At 34.7% G+C, this 15,657-nt stretch overlaps 1 protein-coding gene across 1 annotated transcript; it reads right to left on the bottom strand.

Moving 5' to 3' along the window:
* Positions 1–73: 73 nt before the first annotated feature.
* Positions 74–10,314, bottom strand: LOC115234848. The gene is made up of 16 exons (XM_029806195.1): positions 10,176–10,314; positions 9,424–9,515; positions 8,926–9,187; positions 8,534–8,663; positions 8,311–8,462; positions 7,777–8,052; positions 6,942–7,241; positions 6,454–6,549; positions 4,651–5,893; positions 4,087–4,485; positions 3,281–3,462; positions 2,381–2,559; positions 1,894–2,033; positions 847–993; positions 514–603; positions 74–200 (listed from the first exon to the last, which is right to left on the bottom strand). Exons 1-16 carry the CDS (start codon positions 10,249–10,251, stop codon positions 74–76), a joined length of 3,891 nt encoding a protein of 1,296 aa, XP_029662055.1. The 5' UTR covers positions 10,252–10,314.
* Positions 10,315–15,657: the final 5,343 nt, after the last annotated feature.

The raw sequence follows: 15,657 nt of genomic DNA, 5'->3' as shown, positions 1-15,657 counted from the left end.
TAGTGGAACTGGCAGTGTTATTATTGACTAGTGGCAGAATAGGTCGTAATGGATACTGAATTTCGCGGATTCATTATAGTTGGTTTCGTATACGTTCATTAAAGTATATAAATAGAGCGAGAATCTTAAAGCGGGCCTCAAGGCTGTCGCCGTCACGAAGGCGATCCAATCCCGGAAACACGTAGTTGTCCACTGGACAGCTGCACAAATTTCCGTTGGAGTTACGCGCGTGGTGCGAAATTTCCTCGGGGATAATTTAATTTATTGAATGTAATTAATATTTAGTTATTATATACATATAACTCAAATATCCGTGATCTCTCGAAAAAAAGCCAAAGTAAAAAACAATAGAGTATTATGATATTGAATTGACTCCAATAAGGATAATATAATATGTAACATTAATGGCGTTTTTTTATATATTATAATTTCATATACAATTAGCATATCTCTTGTTTTTTACGTAAAATTTATATTCATTTAGGGATTTTTAAGAAATTTGGTTTTCCTTACCCGTATCTGTCTATCAGTTGAACGCTTCTACCAGAGTAAGGATCTCTTGCAATAACATTGGTAGCGAATATATCTGTTACGTAATTGTATCTATGAAAAATAATAATTATTAAAATCTGAATAAATAATTATAATGTTTCGAGTACTTCAAATTATATATACAAAAATTAATTTCAAAGTCAAACAACGGTATGAATACGATGAAATATGTCACGATTTTCTATCTTTATATTATCTTTATTTTTATTAAAATCTAATTAAATTTTGATTATATATAATTTATTTAATATCGATTTTCTTATATATAATTGTAACGAAATAAATGAAGATTACCCGTCCTGAGATTCGAGTCTGAAAGTAAGAGGGTCACCAACAGCGATAGTGGTCGTAGGTCTACCTTGATAGAGAATCATCAAGCGTACTTTGGAACTTAGGGTATTTTCCGCTGGGAGGTATTCAATGGGGATGGGAGATCCTGATCTGCACAGCATGTACGAATCCCATCAGTGAAATTGGAAGTGGAAGTTATTAAATAATGTGTATAAAGATACGAAAAGTAAAGCTGATAGCATAAATCGGTGCTTTAATTAGTTCGCGTTTTTAAATTTTAGTTTTAATAATTGATATGTATATAATATAAATTATTTTTCAATCTTGTGCAATCAGATGTTAAACTTTCAATTTATTTAGGAAATAAAATAATTATCAATTGTGTGTTACAGTTAATAATATAAAAAACAAAGAAGTTTGTAATATTAATTAATAAATTATAATTATTTGTTTTCTCTCAAAAAACGACGGTTAGCGTAAATGTAGAAGATTTGTTATGTATAATATAATATAAAAGTATAGGCAATATTGTCGAAGAAAATAGAGAACATGCTTGACATTTTCGAATGACATTTCAAATTATACGTGCTATAAAGGAAATTACACAAACGTGGCATTTTAACGAACGTGCTTGCACCTATATACGGATATACTCGCCCACGAAAGGTACATAGAGCGTTTTACTTCACTCGCAATAATTCGTTAAGTATTATAGATGGATTTATATTAATATAAAAAATTAATAAGCAATAAGAGTCTAGAATAATTTTGCTACAATGCCGTAACATTTTTTTTGATATAAGGACAAAGAAATTCTTGATTTAAAATTATTTTGTCACAAACTAGTTTTGTGTATGAAAAATATAATTTGACAGAATTGTGTGCGAGCAATGAAGAATATTATTAATTTTATTTAAAGATATATTTCTCGATATGATCTCATCGTGATTCAATGTACATCACCAGGGAATACGCTATGGCATCTTAACGCGTTAAAGATCGTATTCTCGGTGCAAGACACGACCTCTCGATCGATATGACCTGGCATACCCGGCACCGATGTAGCCGGACGTGACGACAGCCTCACCAGGTCCACGAAATAGGCACGTCAGGTTGAATCGCTTATCTCGTCCAGTTTGCACGTAGTCCGAAAATTGCACCACCACGATGTTCGTCATTGTATCACCGTACTGCAAGCATTCGTGTCACTCATCCCAAAGTGATTATTGTGTTTATAATTACAACCCGACATCAACAATTTCTTTTAAATACTATCGAGAATAAATAATTTATCAGTTAAGAATTTGAGAAAAAACTGCTGCTATAATAATTATTGTGATATATATTGTGATATATATTCAAATGTCTAATTAAGAAAGTCTACTAGAAGGCTAAAACTATGCATAAAGTAATTTCAGATATCGAGCAGTTTGTGACAAGTTTAAAGTTGTTTATCAACAGGGCAAAAGTTTTTAGCCCAGATTAAATCGGAGATTACTTGTGGATCAAGTTGTTAAGCGGAAATTGCCACTCTTACTCGCTGTGTGCCGCACTCGGGGTATCCCTGTGGTCCGCTGATACGAAGCACATTCACGGTCCCACCATTTCCGCGGAAGAAGCACCGATCGTAGTATCCGTACGTGTAAATTCGCCCAATGAAACCCTCCGGCGTCCTCAGAGTAAACTCCATTCCATCTTCGCTACAGACTTGACTTACTAGAAGTGTAACAAAGTGCAATTCATTGGGACGAGCGTAGTTTCGAACCGAGAGAAGTACAGTGTTAATTAAACCAAAGTTAATTATACCGAAATTAGCGTTAGTGAAGGAATACTAGAAGACAAAAGGAAGTGATAAAATCTGAATAAAATCTGATAAAATAGATCAGTGTTAAATACGCAATCAACATACTATTGTTTATTGTTGTTAAAAAGTTATTAAGTTATTAGGAAGGAATATAGGAAATTAACGATAGTCATAAAAGTGCGTCATATCGAGTTTTGGAACGTAACTTGCATTGATGTGTAGGTATTGATAATATAATTGGTTGCATATATGCAAGGTGCGAAATATTTATTGAAGGAAAAGAAGTGTATAAATAAAAAAAACAGTATTAGATTTATTTCGTAAAAGTGAAATAATGCGCGATACAATAGTGCAATATTGTATATACATACAATGAATAATTATTAATGTGCAACTTCATTACTAAAAAATGATTTATTCTATGGATCAAATGTCGTCGAAACCAGGATAAGTCTCATTATTTTTTACGATAAAATTTTTACAAAAGAATGAATGTAAATGTGAGTTTGGATATATTTTATTCATTTTTCTCGAGCACGAATATTCCAGAAAAATTTTATCTTGGTTTCTACGTGCACGAGAGAATTTTCCAATTCTTGTAATCAGCGCCTTACGGACGGACTAGGCGCTTACCATCCAGACATTCCCCGTCCGCACCCTGACGACCGTTGTTCCTCTCGTAGAAGTCGTAATCGGAGCCCGTGTCATAATAAACTGGGTTGCCCATGTCCATGTCCCTGGAGTCCCGGTCGCTGAGCTCGCAATTGTCCCTCTCGGCACCATAAGGCGCGGCGTAGGGCCGGTAATTGAAGGATCTGCAAATGACGTTGGGAATTTGCGAGCATCGTCCAATCGATCGCGCAAACAAACGCTGCCGGATCATTCCTAATTTAATCTCAAGCTCCCTTGATATCAGACATCTTGTGAATTATAACTATCGAAATTTTACATCCCACCGTTATACATTACATCACACTTTTGTAAAAGGTTCTTTCTTTTACAGAATTGATTATTTTTCTGTTTCATATATTCGGATCAATCAATTAAATCCGATTCCATGTAGAAAGAGATTGTTCTTCTATCTACTTTAATTAATATTTTACAATTTTTAGAAAAGTTTATATATGTCTGATATAATTACTATCACATCATTATTATAAAGTGTACTGATTTAGATCGAATAATAGCTCTTGTTATTATTTGAAAAATAACTCATTTTACGTAAAAAATATCAAGGTATGTTTTATTTTTTCTCTTTTTTTTTAAATTATATAATCACATAAAAAATGACAAAGAAAATCTTATCTATGTAACAAAAGAATATCTTTCAAAACAGATATTCGAGAATCCAACAACCCATTCAGTGCATAAATATTAATATAAATTATTTTCTAATTTTAGCTACCCATTATTTCTACAAGTTTTATCATTATTATTACCTGCAAACGAAGTCTCTAGCATCGGCGCATTCTCTCTCGCACTGAGCTAGCGACGAGGCAGTGGTATATCGTCTGACAAACGGCTTTCGCACCCTAGTGTGAGGTCCGACTTGTCTAAAGTTATCCTGTTCGTCGCATCTGGATATCAAGGGAGGTCTGCCTATGATGGGCCCGCCGGCGGTACCAAACGGACGAGTGTTGTAGACACCACCTTCGCCTATGTATCCGCCACCCACGATACCGCCGTCGCTACCATAGCCTCCGTATCCTCCAGTGGGTCGCGCAGCCGGACCGTAAGGCCCAGGAGCATAGTGAGGTCGTGGCTCGGGACCATGGCTTTGAGGGCCGCGAACGTCATCGACAAATCCGTGCGGATGCATTCCTGGCGGCGGATACCTGCTGTTTATCGATTCAAATTGTCAATCTTTTTGTTTTATTGTGAAATTGTGCCTTTAAAATTAAAATTCTTAATGCAGAAAAATGATTATAAAAAATTAAAATATGTGTGAAATTAATATTTATGTTTCATATTATTATATAATTGCGTTTAGTTTCGCAACTCACCGATTGGCATAAGGATCCTTGTCAGGATATCTGCCACTGGCTGGATACCGATCGATTGGAATTCGATCGCCGCCTAATGCCGTAGGATATCGATCCAATGGATCTTCTGAGAAAGGATACCGGTCGATCATATTCGGGTATCGATCGCTGACGTCGACAGGATACCGGCTCGGAGTTGACGGATATCGAACACCATGTATTACAGGATATCGCCCATTTGCAGGATATCTGTCTAATGTTCCGGAATCGGGCATAGGATATCTATCGCTGCCGATAGAAGGACGATCTCCTCCTCTAACGGGATATCGATCGGAAATCGGATATCGATCTGAGATTGGATAACGGTCTCCAATTGGATAACGATCAGAAGAAGGATAACGATCTCCTGTAGGATAACGATCTCCTGTAGGATAACGATCTCCTGTAGGATAACGATCTCCTGTAGGATAACGATCTCCTGTAGGATAACGATCTCCTGTAGGATAACGATCTCCTGTAGGATAACGATCTCCTGTAGGATAACGATCTCCTGTAGGATAACGATCTCCTGTAGGATAACGATCTCCTGTAGGATAACGATCTCCTGTAGGATAACGATCTCCTGTAGGATAACGATCTCCTGTAGGATAACGATCTCCTGTAGGATAACGATCTCCTGTAGGATAACGATCTCCTGTAGGATAACGATCTCCTGTAGGATAACGATCTCCTGTAGGATAACGATCTCCTGTAGGATAACGATCTCCTGTAGGATAACGATCTCCTGTAGGATAACGATCTCCTGTAGGATAACGATCTCCTGTAGGATAACGATCTCCTGTAGGATAACGATCTCCTGTAGGATAACGATCTCCTGTAGGATAACGATCTCCTGTAGGATAACGATCTCCTGTAGGATAACGATCTCCTGTAGGATAACGATCTCCTGTGGGATAACGATCTCCTGTAGGATAACGGTCTCCAGCGGGATATCTATCGGGATATCGATCGCCGAGAGGATATCGGTCTGGATAATTGTCCGAATCGCCTGCAGGATATTGTCCAGGATACTTGGTATCTGGATATCTGTCGTCTAAAGGACGACGATCGGGATAACGGTCCGGATAGCGATCGGGATGGCGATCAGGATAGCGATCTGGGTATCGATCTGGATAACGATCTGGAATACGATCTGGATAGCGATCGGGATAACGATCCGGTTTAACGCTGCTGGAGTATCCTTTATCATAATCATCCGGGTATCCTAAACATAATATTTATCTAATATTTATATTTCAGTAACATTTATATCTAGTGAAAAAGAAAAGTGGAGAGAGAAAAAGATTATTCTCAAAATCTTACTATATATTATGATTATTTATATGCATATAATATATTTTATACTTTCAAATATAACACATGGAAGCTTTTCGTAATGAACAGATAAATAATGAAAAATCATAAACATTGATGTTGAAAGTGCTGCTGTTTGATTCTATGTTAAGAGAGAAAGAGAGATTAAACGCGAGTAGAAAAAAATTAACTTAAGATTTGATAATCACATTTGGCGCTAAATATATAGTGTAAATACAATTTGAATTTAGCTTCAGTATTCCAGCAAATACATTAGATTTACGAGACTATTCCGACAGACGAGGTGTGTTTGCAATCATAATTGTGTCTAATAAATGTATCATACGTATGCTCGAGAATCTCTTATTTCATTAAAGCAATTTTATGCAACTCAGTAATTCTATGAATAAATAAGAAACTTTATACGATGAGTTGACGCATGGTATGCTGAATTAATAAAACAATTCTAACCCGGTCTTCCTAAAGAGGGTCGTCCAAAGTTTGTGTCCTGTCCCAGAGGATCCGGTCTGTATCCAGGGCCATCGCGATCGCCGTCTAAATATTGATCTGTCGGCACAGTACGTTATTAAACATTAAACACACGACATGAAACTCCATCCAAGCGGATCCAAGAAATTCGCGAAAAGCGCAGTGCGCGATTGTGCAGTGATATAGATCAATCTATCAACCGACGTAATCGTATGCGAAGGATGAATGACATTAATCTCAAATTTCACGCAGGTATAAGAGCAAAGTCAAGCATATACACACATATTTATTTTTTATTATTATTATTTCTACTTATTAATCTTTTATTTTTATTAATATGTTAATTGTGTGCTGAAATTTTTTACCTGATGCGTGTCATTAAAAAGGATTGTTACGAGAAGCATAGAATGTTCACAAACTGTTTATGGCTTGACATCTCGCGATTGATGAACAGGTGGATCGATACTCACGCATGAGATTCTCGTAATAGTCGTAATCAGCATCGTAGATAATCCTGTGACCGTCCCGTTGATTAAATCGGCTCAATCGACAGGTATGATAATGCTCGGAGTAGACGGCACTACGGCATTGGAAGCTTGTTTGCCGGAGACACTCATCAAGGCACTCGCTGAGGCTGCGTCCAGTAATCTCCGAATGGAACTCACCGCTTAAGCGCGAGTTCCGATAACGCTGGAAGGCCGTGTCAGGACGTCGACCGTCGGAGAACATGTGCGACGTCGAGCTGCTGTCCGGGTATTCCGAACCGCGCGCTACGGACGGATCTACGTTTCGTAAGTGATGCATTGATAACGAATTGTGAATCACCAATGGACCATCGTTATTTAATGTTACACCCTGTTATATATATGAAAATAGTACGAAGCATGTATGGAAGTCCTTCCGATTCATCAATTTTGCACGATTAATTTGTGTATTATACAATTTTACTAAAATTATGCAGTCAATTAAATTTTTATTGTTCACTAGAACCGAGTTAGTAAATTAGTAAATTTATACGAAATTTAGCGATTAGTAAAATTTAGTAAATTATAATTTTAGTAGTAAACTTAATAAGAGAAAGTAAAAAACTTAGCAAAGGATTAATTTTTTTAAATATAAAAATTAATTTTTCTTTATTTTATTATAAATAATACTCTATTTTATAATTCTCATTTTATTTGTTACGACACGTCTATCGAACATTATATAATATAATAAATTTTTGCATGCTAAAAATAAAACAGATAAAACAAGCTAATATCAAATACTAAAAAATTAAAAAATTAAAATTTTCCATACACTCACGATTATCTAAGCAGACGAGATCGTAAAAGTGATGGCTGGGACTGCTACTGATGCCGATGTCATCTTTTTGCGAAACCGAATCTTCCTCAGATATGACACACTGTCGAGTTTGCTCGTCGAACTCGACGCTTCGACAGAAATATTTCTCCGCCCTAAGACATAGCGCCTGACATTCGTCCAAAGTAAGGTTTGTGTAAATATCCACTTCAAACGGACCGCGTAAACGTTTATTTTCTTCTTTGACAAATACAGCGAGGCCGTCACATCGTCGCTCGGCTAGTCAAAGTTAAGAAAATATTTCTTTATTTAGATATATCAATATATGATTGAAATATTACTTGTGATATTTTTTGATATGTTTAATATTGATATATTAATTAAAATACATTTAATATATTTTAATAATATTATATGTTTTCTTATGCAATATTTTTAATTATTATAAGAAAATTTTTCACACACATATATATATATATAGTTTTGAAAGAATATATGTGAATATCTATTATATATAAAAATGCTAATAAAATTTACCATTGAGGCAAGTATTTTCCAGATAATCAGAATTCGGATCATCCTCCAGTAATTCGGGATGAGTTCTTCTTGTAAAACGACTGAGAGAACAGCTTCTCAAGGCAGTGTCATACGTCGCTGATCGGCAGACGAAACTGAACTCGTTAAGACACCTAAACAAAAAATTATTTCTTGTAAGACATGCATTATATATATATATATTTTAATCTTTGCATGTATATACCTGTCCTCACAATCGGTTCTGTTCGCAGCACTGACTTCTTTGATGTCCGTTAAGGGTAGCTTCAGCTTCTTCCTTGGATGCCTTTCAAATACATAACGACGGTTTGGGCATTCCCTCTCTATCCTATCAGCTGAGAATCAGAGACAAAACCTTAACTTCTAAAAAAAGTAAGTGGAAGTAAATCCTAATTATAAAAATTTCATATTGAATACGCAAACAAGAAAGATTTCTAGATCTTCTCATAAAAAATTATTTATTTGCAAATTCTATTCTAAAGCATCGAAAAACATTACTTCAATTTTCTCCAGACGAGTAAATTCATAAATTTTGCAGCTAATATTTTAATTAAATGCAATACGATTATATTTCTTTTTTTTTAATCGGGAACTTACATGCCAGACACACTTCGGTAAAATGCACGCTATTCGGAACCAGCATAAGATTTCCGATGCCCTCCGGCTGCGCCTGTTCCCTCGTTAAATAGCAAGTACTCTCCTCGTACTCGGCCGCCCCGCTGAAAGACGCAATTCTGCTGCCAGGTTGAAAGTCAAAGCTCGTACACGCGCGAACCAAGTTGTTCGTCGCCGTTCTATCCCGTAGACAAAGCTCTTGACACTTTTCCAGAACTCTAAACGGAGGCGCCGAGTCTCGCACCTGTCGTAAACAAGAATTTTTTAACGTCGAATACGTCTCTTACCGCGGGTACGATTGTAGTCAGTAACTTTTCTTACGCGACAACTGTAGGACATTGTAATGATGAAATTAAACTACGTGAGAAATGATATTTGAAAATATTTCTTATTCGCTTTATAGCAAATTGCAAATTTGAGGAGCTGAAACGCGATAGTTTTGAAAAATTGGAATATGAAATATTTCCAAAACAATCTTACCACATCGTCGTCAAAACCCTGAAGTTGTTGGTCCGGAAGTCTCTCGTAGACGACCCTACCTAAACCACCATTGCAGCTTGTTTGCGCTGAAACTATAATAGTTTTCTCGTTAACAACTGTTTGTCGGTCACCGAGCGACAGATCTCGTCCCTGATTTCATTATTTATATACTATTTCGCATAAAAAAAACACGAATTATTATTTCCTTTTCGCATAAAATTCAGCCTACTTCCTCTAGTCAGATAACGCAAATGCGCTTCGATTTTTATCAACGCGATATTTTCATGTCATAAGTAGCACGGATAGCGACACAATGCCGACCAACAATTTCGCAAGTACAACGTGACATCGTTCCACTTGTATCTTGCGAATTGCTCATTTGCTGAAATATTTAACTACATGTGAATTCCAAATAGCAATGAACATTTTTAAATTTGATTCTTATACTGAATAAAAAAGATATGGATTGTTAGTAAAATTTTATTTCAATTTTTAGCAATATATATTGTCAATTTGATATGATTAATATGTAGTGTATTTTAATAATGTATTTCAATCATATTAAAAATGTTATTACAAAATTCTAATTTTTTTCAAATTTAAGAGAGAACTTTTCTTTTGTTGAATTTCTTTCGTTCGAAAAATAAAACATACTGAAATCGATATGTAATATATGTTTGCAGTATATCTATCCAATTCAATTTCAATGAAAGAAGTGGCGGAAAATTTTCAAATTATTGGGAACCACTTACCATTGGCCAACAAATTCAATATGATGTATATCCAACCGACTAGCAAGACGCAAATTGATCGGTGAGTTCTCCACATTGCGATATTTAAATATAACGATAACTATATCGTATACATGCCAACCGCTAAATCTGAAATAAATCATTAAATATTTGATATAAAAGAGATAAAAAATTTCTTTACTTTAGAAGAATATTATTATCGTTAAAATATTTGCTGAGATTTTAATTTCATTTTTACTGTAACATTAAAATGCGAGTTATTAAAATATGATATTAAATCATTTTGTTTTCTCCGTGAAATTTCACGAATAATAGAAATCAAGAAATGGACGAGAAATGTGCTTTTCACTTTGAAAATAGGAGAGAAATTTAATTTATGTCAAAAGAGAGAAATGTGTTCTTCTAAAGAATAGTTTTGTATTGAAATTTAAAAATGCAAGAGATCTCAGAATTATTTATAGGATAGACTATCGCAAAGATACTTACTTTCTATCCGTATTTTTCTTTTCGTATGAGATAAATGTCAAAGAGAACATATCGATATTTTTCACGCCAAGGGAAAAACATAAAAATTATATACAACATATGTGCAAACTTCTTTTCGCATCTCTAATTGAAAAAAGATATAACTACATTTTAGATTGCATCACTATAGAGTTTATTTCAAATTAAACGAATTGCACAATTCAATTTATATTGCATATATGTTGAATTTATTCCCGATGTTATAAAGCATAAAAAAATTGTAGAATAATTTTGATAGCTGTATTTCAAAATAGTTCGAATATTTTCTCGGAATTTCTCGGAATTTCTCAGGGAGCACAGGATCGACGCAATAAACGTATATCCAGTTTTTGTTTTTCGTTTGAAAAAAAATACAACACGTGAAAAATTGAAATAAAGATAAAGCTACGCGCGAGAATCATTTGTTCTGGCAGATGGACAGACGTTTCCATGTATTCGAGATACGCGGGGACAGCATGTAGTAGAGTTTATGAGATTCCTGACGAGCACTCACCCTGAACATTTCCACACACTCGCACCCTCGCGCGCCCGTATGCGTACGCGACTGCCAAAGGACTAGCACACACCCGTAAGGGCAACGAAGCGTGATTCCAACTTTCAGGCATTACATTATTAGCTGGTTGCCATTATCTGTCCGGTTATCGCGATTGTTGTAGAAAAGCGCGGGTTCAATCATCGGAAACGAAAGAACGAGCAGGGTCATCTTCACGCGCTCAACGCGATTCTCGATTTTATCATCAATGATGAGAAAGATACCATGTCGTTTGTGTGTAATAGCTTGCAAAATATAATCTTGCGTTTTTGAATCTTTTATTATTATAAAAAATTCGCGATATTTTCTCGCAGCAATGCTTTTTCTATTGTATTTTAATATTAACTCTTTCGGACTAAGTAATAATATTTAATATAGGTGTGTTTGTGTGAAATGTGTGTCTAATAATTGAGCCATGAAATGACAATTAATTATCTATTTGAGATTTAAATTTGGAATTGTTGTAATATATAAATATTGTGTTTTATAAAAGATAATATAAATTTCCATAAAAAACAATACATATAAACTTGTTAATTTGTCTGAATATTAATTTTTACATATTTATCTTATCAGTCTATATAATATCCGCTGAAAAACCGCGCGATCGAAATTCGAACTCAGCGAATGTTCATGGCGATGCCATATAATGGGACGTTTATGATATAAATAACGTATCATAAAGAGGATTTTATTATCAGGATAATTTATATTTATCCGTTGATGCGTGGCTGTATTTTCAGTTTGTGATGAATGCCAATTATTGTGTGACCGTGGCATGTTCGCCGATTGTATTCTGTCGCTGTTCATCGTGCAGCGAAACTGCTTATTAATCGCGTTACGGTTTATCGCCCCGGTAATTGCGTCTGTCACCGATAACGCATATATAAAAGCTTATTCTCATGTTAATATCATCGGTCGTGAGGGGAAATTATGGCGCCCGTTCGTTATAATTCGCGGAATGTTACACACGCAGTGCAAAATTACATTTCTGTAATTGCTCTCACCGGATTTATTACGCGTTGCTCATCGTATGCAAATCGTTTCGGAGAATTATTCGGATTAAGAATAATTAAATATGTCATTACAAGTGAATTACCCGCTAATAAAAATCGTGGAATTGCCGATACCACAAAGGGATGTTAAAAAAGAAATAAATGTTGAATTATATAGAGAGAATAGTCCACGTAAAATATTTTTAATGTCGATACTTTATGTAAATGTCTTTTTAGTACCATTATAAATCGCATCTCTCTAATATAATAGAAATCTTTGGACACAAAAATTTGAATTTATTGATTACAGAAATTTATCTGCCGATAGTTAAACAAATAGAAAGTTTTTTTTATGTAGATAAACAAGAATCAGTTTACATATCGATATTAATTTGATTTGCAATTACCGCTGTTTGAAAGCTTTATTTCTGCGGCAGCTTTATTGTGAGCTTCCACCACAGAAACTATTGTCGTGGTACTTTGAACTCTGTTGGTACGCGGATGGCATTGTTGCGTGCGTACTCGTGTCGAACCGGGAATGAATTCGGTCATTGTTGTGTGACGTTGATGTTAATGGAACGTTCGCACGCAACGACAAATTATTATCTGGTAACGCTAATTACGTCGAATTAAATTCGAGGGGCGAAAATGTACAAACGTTTGACTGCGCGGGTGGTACTTTTACGAGAATTACTAGTGGCATTGAGAAAATTATTATAAAGCGTAGTACAACGCGATTGCGTGACTGTATAAAGGATCGCGGAAAATCCGTACTGCATCATACGATTGCGTAACAATCTTCTGAGAATTATTATAATTATAGCGATACAAACAAACATGTACAAGCGCTTCGACGCATTAATCGCCATGCAATGCGCCATTAGAATAATTGATTAAGATTTCAAATCGTTGCAATCGCGCACACACAAGCAATTATTCTATCTCTCTTTATATACGCAATTGTATGAACAATGCGCTCTGTAAAAATGTTTACTTTTTATTATTGTGTACTAATGACAATTAATCATCACGTGTTTATCAAAAATTTATCATGAAAATATATTAAAAGTCTTACATTTTTAAAACAAATTTTTATACAATTAATCAATTTTATTTTTATTCTTGTTAATCATTTTTTTATTTTATTCTTATTATACATTTTTCTGAAGGTAGAAATAATAACATAAGAATTATAAACGAGTAAAATGAACTCTTAAATAAGCGCGTGATTCAATTTGCAGTTTTTAAAAAGAAAAGCTGCAAAGAGTTATAATTAAAGTTAAACAGTTACGATATTAACATTCGCGTAATATTAATTTGATATCATTCGATATCTGAATACAGAGATTGCCAATTATGTAAAGAAACAAAGTTCATTAATCAAGAAAGTAAAATATATCTCTTACCCGAGATGGATAGCTCTCCCCTGGAAAGTTTTCCGTTTTTTTCCTGCAAATCCTTTTCCTGTCCGAGTGTGATTGCGGCTCTGTTGAAAAAAAAAAGGGATAGCGAAGAAAAAAATCGTCGCGGATGGTTCTCCGATGTGTTCCTCGTCCTGTTCGCCGATCGCGCGAAAGAGAGGCGTGCGGGTGTATGCCGATATCACGCGTGCGGTGCGAGTGGCACCCGTAATCAAACTGACGGTCAAAATCGGCGGGAAGCGTGGAAATAATGGGTAGACACCTGTGCACATATACCTGGGAAGCGGAGAGAGAACAGCAAAAGAGCAAATCGTGCATTCCCGATGAATGGCCTCCATGTATAGACCGTAGGGGGCCCATAGGGAACGCGAATAACGTGCGCGGGAGGTGCCCCCACGTCCGACTTCTGGCCTTGCGCGCAACGGAAGTGGACCTATTGTGTGTCCGGTTTCCGTGGGGCCATCCGGGAAAACGGGCGACGCATGGTATGTCGTATGAGGGCCCCAACGAGCGTTGCTGATCGAATTCGAAGCCAACGTTTGACTCTCTTTCTCTCTCTCTCTCTCTCTCTCGTTATCGAGGCTGACTCGCGGCGGAATCATGGATTAGAGATTTCCAGCCGAGGTCAACCAGGACGAGATCGCGCCGTCATCGTTGACAGGGAAGGCAGCGAATCGCTCAACGATCGACTGAATAAAACGATCTGGGGAGGTAATCAGGCATCCTAATATATCGAGGTCCGTAACCTTCTGTTTATCATATTATAGAAGTACTAGCATTGGAAAAATTACTCTCTTTATATATGATTTTTTTTAGATACATTTTGTGATTTTTAATTATTACGGAGAAAGAATCATACATATATTTGCTCATGTCAATTTTCAAATTTAATAATTTCAATAATAATAGTTAATTGTTAATAATTTTAAATTTTTGTAAAAGCTATCATGTGCACAATATGAAATAAATGTTCTTGAATAATTTTATAAAAATAGAAATCTTATCTTTTTAGATTCAAAATATAAGAGAGAGATATTTCACTTAAAAAATCAATATAAAATAAATGGAGATATATAAAATGGATATAAATTACATCAATAAATATAAAATAAAATATGTGTAAAATATGTTCTTTTCAATAATAGCATAGCATATGACATCAGCCCTTCATAAATTGTGATGCTAATAACGATCTTGGATTATTTTCTCTTCTTTATTTTATGGAACGTCCTTTCTTGTGTCCCCAGGGAACATATTGTACTTAAGAAATATCTTGTACTCTTGGGACAGCAAATAACGACGCGGAGTCTGAAATATTGCAGAAAGTGGTTGAAAAATAAAGAGACGTAATAAATCTTAGAGCGCTTGATAATCTTCTTTTTTGTTTTTGATATTCTTTTATTTACTAAGCGCAAACTTTTATTTTGAAGATAAATCGAAACATGATAATTCATTTTTGTATACTCAAATATACATCTCTGTTTATTAAATATTGATAAAGAAAGAGAGAAAGAAAGAAAAGTTTTTAGAGATATATATAACTTTGTTAGAAAAAACATGAAATATTACTCTGCTAGAAAATATATGAAGTTTGTAATTAATAAATAAATGGACATTGAAAGATGTATTTAGATATTTCATGTTACAAATGAAGAAATTCTGATTGTGTTTTTATATTTAATAAAAAAATACATTTAAAAAGTTTATCTCATTAAAAAGTCGGAAGATAAAATAAGATTTACTTTTTTTTTCAAGACATTAAATTATATCAAAGTGTTTTTTTTCTTTTGCATAAATATTAATCAAGATATATATGCTCGAGTATACTACAAAAAAGCGTTACTTCCCATTAGATTTCTCACACAATGTTTATAATTATCACAAAAATAATTATCAAAGTAAAAGTGTTTCGTAAATGAAAAGAAAATAATAATGAAATAATGTTCTTTAACGATTTAATTGCCATAGCAATTGTATGCGTATTTTTTCCCTAAATAAGATATTCTTTC

Source organism: Formica exsecta, unplaced genomic scaffold (genome assembly GCF_003651465.1).
Source record: "Formica exsecta isolate Colony F162 unplaced genomic scaffold, ASM365146v1 scaffold21, whole genome shotgun sequence".
Lineage (NCBI taxonomy): Eukaryota > Metazoa > Arthropoda > Insecta > Hymenoptera > Formicidae > Formica > Formica exsecta.
Note: the sequence above shows the minus strand (reverse complement) of the source record. Positions and strands in the feature narration are given on the sequence as shown.

Bases quoted from the DNA above. Each gene is read 5' to 3' on its own strand.
- LOC115234848 (XM_029806195.1), bottom strand. From the start codon at position 10,251: ATGTGGAGAACTCACCGATCAATTTGCGTCTTGCTAGTCGGTTGGATA. The intron at 8,463-8,533 runs GTATATACATGC...TTTTTTGTTTAG, and splicing joins AGAACCGATTGTGAGGACAG to GTGTCTTAACGAGTTCAGTT. The intron at 8,053-8,310 runs GTAAATTTTATT...AACTTTGACTAG, and splicing joins GGAAAATACTTGCCTCAATG to CCGAGCGACGATGTGACGGC.